The sequence below is a fragment of the Berghia stephanieae genome, chromosome 13, assembly GCF_034508935.2.
Source record: "Berghia stephanieae isolate SIO BIC M18660-M18661 chromosome 13, UCSD_Bste_1.3, whole genome shotgun sequence".
NCBI lineage: Eukaryota > Metazoa > Mollusca > Gastropoda > Nudibranchia > Aeolidiidae > Berghia > Berghia stephanieae.
Genome location: NC_088372.1, coordinates 35,898,787 through 35,906,286, shown reverse-complemented (window position 1 = coordinate 35,906,286; position 7,500 = coordinate 35,898,787). Strand labels below are relative to the sequence as shown.

Below are 7,500 nucleotides of genomic sequence, written 5' to 3'. Positions count from 1 at the left end.
AAAATATTTATAAAACACGTGTTCTTAATCTTATGAATTTTTCAATCAATAGTAAACTTTAATTAACAAAATTATTTAGTTTAGAATTTTGTGAGAAAAAGCATAGAATTTACCTGTTTCTCAGAAATCTCATTGGCCAATTTCTTGGAAGATGACAGGACTTTGATGGCAGTTTCATCCTCTAAGATGTTTCCTTCTGATGAGGAAAGGACCTCAAGGATTTTGTCTTCAATGTCCTTCAGTTGTCTATTGAAGTAAACAAGAGAGAGTTCAATTTTCTTTAATGTCTATATCTATACATTTGACTGTTTCCCTCCCAGTTAGGGACTCCAGCCTTGGCCAGACCAAAACCACATAATCTTATTCCAAGACATAGTCAGAAAGCAAACTGGAAAACAGATATAGGGAGATAGAAGACACAGCAAGTGCCTCTCTTCCCACTATGGGAGGACATAAGACTCCGCCCAGGTTTTGTTCTTCGTTGATAAAGCAATTAGGGACTCAAATATCAAAAGGAAGCTAAGACTGGAAGCATTAAAAAAAAACACGAAAAAAGGAAGTGGAATAAAAGCTTCAAGTTAATTCACATAGACTTACATGGACGTTTTGGGTTTCCCCTTTGTCAACAAAATGGCCAACGGATAACACTAAAGACAAGTGCCAGATAAGTCCTTCAGGGCCATTAGGCCCGTGGAGCCAGAGTTTCTATAGCGTGAAACTGACAATAGCAATTGCTTGCTACCCTTTGGATAGGATGCTAGTCTATTGCAAAGTACTTTCCACCAGATCTAACAGACTCACCTACCCATTCACTGCTGGGTGGACAGGGGGGTCAGAAAAATATCTCGACTGCACCTGGGATCGATCTCGGTCCCTTTGATTGTAAAGCGAGGAGTGCTCTACCAACTGAGCTATCATCAGGACCCCCCCCCCCCCCACTTTGTCAACAAAATGGCTGACGGATAACACTAATAACAAATGCCAGATAAAAGGATGATGTTTTTTTGTTAAGTCAAATTAACGAAATAATGTCCGTTTAAATTCGAAGACTCACTTCTTGTTGGCGGCAGATTGTAAGATCAGCTGGTTCTTCTCTTCTTCCAGTTCAGGTCTCTCTCTGGCGACCACAATACCCAGCAGCTGGTCTTCCAACCCTTCTGGGGTAATCATGAAGTTCAGGAGGGTCACCTGAAATTGTCAACGATCCAACAAAATTGTTTATACATGTTTGGAATCACTAGAGCAGACGTCTACTGTTAATTCCACTCTCAAAATCATATAAATGTAACCCACCGTTTTGAAGTAGTATTATGTCCTGATGGACTAGGGGCAGAATATTTATTTACATCCACAAATATAAAATGATATTAAACTGCTAGAAGAAGTGGACTGTAAAAAGTATTACATAAAAATTAATATGCCTGCTTCAAACAAGAACAAAATACCAAACACCGAATGTTTCGGCTCGAAACCCTTCTTCTACAATAAAATTTGACATGTTGAAATGTTTTCATTGTTTTGTTTTTTTGTTGTTGTTGTTGTTGGCTGAAGAAGGGTTTTGAGCCTGAAATGTTCCGTGTTTGTTTTTTTTTGGTTATTTTTTGAAGCTGTTATATCTTTTTTGTTTATCACTTTTTATAATCAATAAAAATGAAACTTTGGGTCAATTTCTGTTTGTTATGATGGAGAATGAATAGAATTGCTGACATGGGAGACAACTCAATGGTCATATTGAATACCATTCAATTTTTAATGTCACTTTTAGGAATTCAATTCAATACGACATAATACCATTTTAAGACTGTGGGTCACTAATGATGGGTGATGGACTAAAATCGATGTGTACATATATGCAGGTCTGACATCTGAACCCAATTATGGGCCTAGTTTAATATTGTTGTAATGGACAATATTTTGCATCATTTTTTGAGATTTCCATTTCATAATGAGCCCATAATGAATTGGGTTATCAGATCTACAAATATGTGCACGTCGACTAAAATTAATTTGCATTATCAAAATGTTAAAATAAAATAATTTAACACTGTTTTCGGATGGAACAAAACGCTTCACACGTTTAATATCTTTAAAAAACTAGGATTGTTTTCTTTTGTTTTGTTTTTTTTTTTGTGTGTGTGTAAAACGTAAAATAATACAGAGTAAAACAAGTAGAAGAAAAAGAAGAACAACAACAATCACCAAAAACAACAACAACAAAAAACCTACCTTCACAGAGGTCTCGGGCAAGTAATGGGGGTTTCTCAGTTTGGTGGTGATGTAGAATTTGAAGTCATGCGAGTACTCAATGGTGGAGTCTCCAAGTTTGATACAGAGTGCTCCCCCTTGCTTGAATGTCTGCTTCAGAAGAAGGGACTCAAGGATTGGGTCAAGCTCTTCTCCGATGTTTTCCAGCAGAACCTAGAAAAAAAGGGAATCAGAGTGACATAAAAGGGAATCAGAGTGACATAAATGTCTGTTAATTAAGGAAATAGTTGTCAAAGCTGGACATTAACCTTAAAAATCCTAAAAAGGTTACAATCATTCGAAAACAAATACAATTGGTGCATTTTAGACATTACCTGGTGTTATGTCCTGGAACTGGTTGCTAGGACATAACCCGAAATAAGTCTGGACCAAACACCTGATTGGGTGGTTGAGGAGTTCAGAAAACTACCAACCCGAGAAGGGTTTGGTCAACTCTGGACGGGTTCGGGTTATGTCCTAGCAAGTCTGTGTGATAAAAACGTCTATTATTTACAAAAGAACATTCATTTTACAGCAGTGATTTTGGTTTTATATACTTAAAGAGATTTCCAGTTGACAGGTTTAAATATTTTAATAAATAGTTTGATAAACAGAATGATGTAAAACACAATGTAACATGGGGTTACAGTCCCAATACCATACAAGTGGATTGTGTACATCATTGTGTAATGAATTGTAAAAACAATGGGGTCTGTCAGAGATGTAGATCTAGTTGAAATTGGAAGTCATGCTTTTCAAAATTACTTGTTACCCTTTGGATAGAATATTCAATTAAAAAAAACTCAAAATCCTATCTTACAGGGGTTCCGAATTGGATGCAGTTCTCCAGTGTACGGACAAAGTCAGCATCACTAAGCTTGATGACGTGGAGGTTGTTGGCCTTTTCCATGTTCTTGACCCATTTATTTGCCTGACCTTGAGGATCAATCATCAGTGGCCAACGACGGCCGTTGCTGTGAATAGGAAATGGCGGGGTCAGAAATTAGGATTGAAATTGACATAATTTAAAAATAATAATATTAATATTAAAAACCAAGAATAAGCAGCCCAATACTCCCCATCCCCCCCCCCCCCCCCCCCCTCCCCAACAAAATGTAAAAATAATAAAATATATAAGTTTAAAAAGTGAACGAGGAAATCTGTTAATAATACAACAAAAATACAATTGGAAATAAACACACGCAAAAAAAAAAAAAAACAAAAACAAAACACACATCAGCAAAAGAAAGAAAACAAATGAAAAAAGGTAAAAAAAAAAATTAAAACAAGAAATAATAATGAAATAAAAAAATAAAATAAAATAAAATAAAATAAAAAGAAAAAACAAACTAAAAGCCTACAGAGGAAATTCAAGGAGCAGTAAGTTTACATAGTTATTTTTTTCAAAATAAGGTAAATCAATATTAAGACATTTCTTTTCCAGATATTATTAATAGACATTTTAGCATTTCTAGGTCATAGTCATATGTAATCCTGGGGTCAACCAAAGGCTAAAAAGTCAATCTATGTCCAAATATCTAAGACATATTACCGGTTTGACATGGTGAGTAAAATATGTAAGAGACAGGTGTCAAATGTTAAAACTCCAGACATAACAGCTGCGGCTATGTAGTCTGGTGGTATGACACTTGCTTTCGGGTCGGAAGGTCCTGGGTATGAGCCTCGCTTGGCGTATAGTTGAGTCCTTGGAGAAGGTTCTTTACCAACATTCTCTCACCATACTCAGGTGTAAAATGAGTACCTGGCCGTAAACAGCATTGCCTCTGTCAGAAAAAATTGTAATATCGCCTAACAGGTGCCATGTCCCGTCCTACATGTTAAATGTTGCTGGTGGCCAGGGACCCCTCGTAAAGCGCTTTGAACACATTTAGTGGATAAAAGCTCAATTTTAATTTTCTAGACTGGATACCTGATAATGATGCCATTCTCCACAGAGAAGCTGTCCGTAGGGAGTCCAGCAATATTCCATTCCCTGATCTTGATGGGTTCACCAAGGGTGCCAATCAAACTGAAGTCACCAGAACACGGGAGTCCTTTCTCTTGGACGGTCTTCAACCAATCGTTAGCTGTCTCCTGAATAGTTGAGACAGATCAAAAGTAATAAGTTGTATCTCATTCAAACCACAATCTATAGAATAATGAATGCAACCCTCCTCATCCTCCGCCTTATTCTTCTTATCATTTTTCTCTCTCCCCCCCCCCCCCCCTCTCCTTCTCAACCTTCTCTTCTTCCTTCTTCTTCTTCTTCTTCTTCTTCTTCTTCTCTTCTTCTTCTTTCTTTCTTCTTCTTCTTCTTCTCTTCTTCTTCTTCTTCTTCTTCTTCTTCTTCTTCTTCTTCTTCTTCTTCTTCTTCTTCTTCTTCTTCTTCTTCTTCTTCTTCTTCTTCTTCTTTTTCTTCTTCTTCTTCTTCATCTTCTTCTTCTTCTTCTTCTTCTTCTTCTTCTTCTTCTTCTTCTTCTTCTCTTCTTCTTCTTCTTTCTTCTTCTTCTTCTTCTTCTTCTTCTTCTTCTTCTTCTCTTCTTCTTCTTCTTCTTCTTCTTTCTTCTTCTTCTTCTTCTTCTTCTTTCTTCTTCTTCTTCTTCTTCTTCTTCTTCTTCTTCTTCTTCTTCTTCTTCTTCTTCTTCTTCTTCTTCTTTCTTCTTCTTCTTCTTCTTCTTCTTCTTCTTCTTTCTTCTTCTTCTTCTTCTTCTTCTCTTCTTCTTCTTCTTCTTCTTCTTCTTCTTCTTTCTTCTTCTTTTCTTCTTCTTCTTCTTCTCTTCTTCTTCTTCTTCTTCTTCTTCTTCTTCTTCTTTTTCCCTTTCTTCTTCTTCTTCTTCTTCTTCTTCTTCTTCTTCTTCTTCTCTTCTTCTTCTTCTTCTTCTTCTCTTCTTCTTCTTCTTCTCTTTCTTCTTCTTCTTCTTCTTCTTCTTCTCTTCTTTCTTCTTCTTCTTCTTCTTCTTCTTCTTCTCTTCTTCTTCTTCTTCTTCTTCTTCTTCTTCTTCTTCTTCTTCTTCTTCTTCTTCTTCTTCTTCTTCTTCTTCTTCTTCTTCTTCTTCTTCTTCTTCTCTCTTCTTCTTCTTCTTTCTTCTTCTTCTTCTTCTTCTTCTTCTTCTTCTTCTTCTTCTTCTTCTTCTTCTTCTTCTTCTTCTTCTTCTTCTTCTTCTTCTTCTTCTTCTTCTTCTTCTTCTTTTCTTCTTTCTTCTTTCTTCTTCTTCTTCTTCTTCTTCTTCTTCTTCTTCTTCTTCTTCTTTCTTCTTCTTCTTCTTCTTCTTCTTCTTCTTCTTCTTCTTCTTCTTCTTCTTCTTCTTCTTCTTCTTCTTCTTCTTCTTCTTCTTCTTTTCTTCTTCTTCTTCTTCTTCTTCTTCTTCTTCTTCTTCTTCTTCTTCTTCTTCTTCTTCTTCTTCTTCTTTTCTTCTTCTTCTTCTTCTTCTTCTTCTTCTTCTTCTTCTTCTTCTTTCTTCTTCTTCTTCTTCTTCTTCTTCTTCTTCTTCTTCTTCTTCTTCTTCTTCTTCTTCTTCTTCTTCTTCTTCTTCTTCTTCTTCTTCTTCTCTTCTTCTTCTTCTTCTTCTTCTTCTTCCTTCTTCTTCTTCTTTCTTCTTCCTTCTTCTTCTTCTTTCTTCTTCTTCTTACTTCTTCTTCTTCTTCTTCTTCTTCTTCTTCTTCTTCTTCTTCTTCTTCTTCTTCTTCTTCTTCTTCTTCTTTCTTCTTCTTCTTCTTCTTCTTCTTCTTCTTCTTCTTCTTCTTCTTCTTCTTCTTCTTCTTCTCTCTCTTCTTCTTCTTCTTCTCTTCTTCTTTCTTCTTCTTCTTCTTCTTCTTCTTCTTCTCTTCTTCTTCTTCTTCTTCTTATCTTCTTCTTCTTCTTCTTCTTCTTCTTTCTTCTTCTTCTTCTTCTTCATTCTTCTTCTTCTTCTTCTTCTTCTTCTTCTTCTTCTTCTCTTCTTCTTCTTCTCTTCTTCCTCTTCTTCTCTTCCTTCTCCTCCTTTCCTACTCTTTTTGTTTGATTTCAATAAACCTTTCATTAAAAGCACAATGAGAAGGTGTGAGAAGCAAAACAAGTCACCAATCAACAACCTCACTATTTTTACAGTTCCTGCCCCCTATTTCCTTTCCAGACAAAGAAAAGTGAGACTCATCCTATTGTTTAAGATTGTCAAGGGCCCGCCTGGCCACAGTGGACTTTGAACAGCTTACTGTAAACACAAGTCGAAAAAGGAATTTCAACAGTTGCAACTTCAAGGTTAATACCAGCAATCACTAACCTGTACAAACACTCATTTCTAGTTTGTACAATTGAGGACTGGAATCAGCTGGATGACACATGTAAAATTGGATGCCTTCAACTCACACAAATGCAACGACTAGCTGTATACCGGCACTTGTGCCCCCCCCCCCCCCCCCCCCCCCCTGCGTGTGATATTCTACTAGGAGGTTTAAGCAGTATCCCACAGATACTGATAAAGATACAGATTCTCCACCAACCTGTCTGAAAGCGCTGGTGAAGGCGCCGAGGTAGGCGACAATACCAGATGACACCAAGACGTCACCAGTCAAGTTGATGTACTTCCTGCCCAGGTCCTTGGCTGCTTGACTCCATCTGTAAATGAAGAAAAGGAAAGAAACAGCATTACAAGACAGCAAAGACTGACTGAATCGATGGTAAAAAGTTATGAATAAAAAGATTGAAAGCACCAGAAATGTGACCAAGCATTCAAAATGGTAATGAGACAGGGGGAAGTAAATGTCGAAGAATTATTTTAAAGTTAATATGATAAGGAGTGGCCGAGTGGTTAAGGCATTGCATTGTGGTCTGGAAGGTAAAAAAAACAAACAATAAAAACATAAATACATTACTAAAAAACCATCTGTCGTCAGTCTGTTTTTTAGTAATGTATTAATGTTTTTTGTTGTTTTTAGTTGTTGCTGAAGAAGGGTTTTGAGCCCAAAACGTGCTGTGCCTGGTATATATTTATTAATTTTTTTAAGCCATTATATTCGTTTTTGTTTATTACTTTTTTTACAGCCTCCTGCAACTTAATATCATATTGGCTTAATAAAAAGTAATAATGGAAGTTGACATCACTCGGCAAGTTGTTGTATTTAGATCACCAGTTGGGTGATGAGTTCTGGTCCCTTGAACCCACAAGAAACGGTTAAGGTTACACATAGTTTTCTGTGTTGGAACAATTCATTTGGTAGGTAGAAATGGTAAGTATTTTACTTAAACTTAAACGCATACCACTGATATCAACGAAAAGG

General features: G+C 36.5%; 1 protein-coding gene across 1 annotated transcript in view; it reads right to left on the bottom strand.

Annotated features, from left to right (window-relative positions):
* The window catches only part of LOC144959287 (dynein axonemal heavy chain 7-like), a 9,805-nt gene extending 2,969 nt beyond the window's left edge, over positions 1 to 6,836 (bottom strand). Inside the window, exons 1-6 of the mRNA XM_078891829.1 lie at positions 6,724 to 6,836; positions 4,175 to 4,338; positions 3,065 to 3,218; positions 2,227 to 2,418; positions 1,055 to 1,188; positions 114 to 246 (exon numbers count right to left, since the gene is read on the bottom strand). Of these exons, the coding sequence (XP_078747955.1) occupies positions 114 to 246; positions 1,055 to 1,188; positions 2,227 to 2,418; positions 3,065 to 3,196 (591 nt within the window). The 5' untranslated portion in view covers positions 3,197 to 3,218; positions 4,175 to 4,338; positions 6,724 to 6,836. The remainder of the gene's footprint in view (positions 1 to 113; positions 247 to 1,054; positions 1,189 to 2,226; positions 2,419 to 3,064; positions 3,219 to 4,174; positions 4,339 to 6,723) is intronic.
* Positions 6,837 to 7,500: the final 664 nt, after the last annotated feature.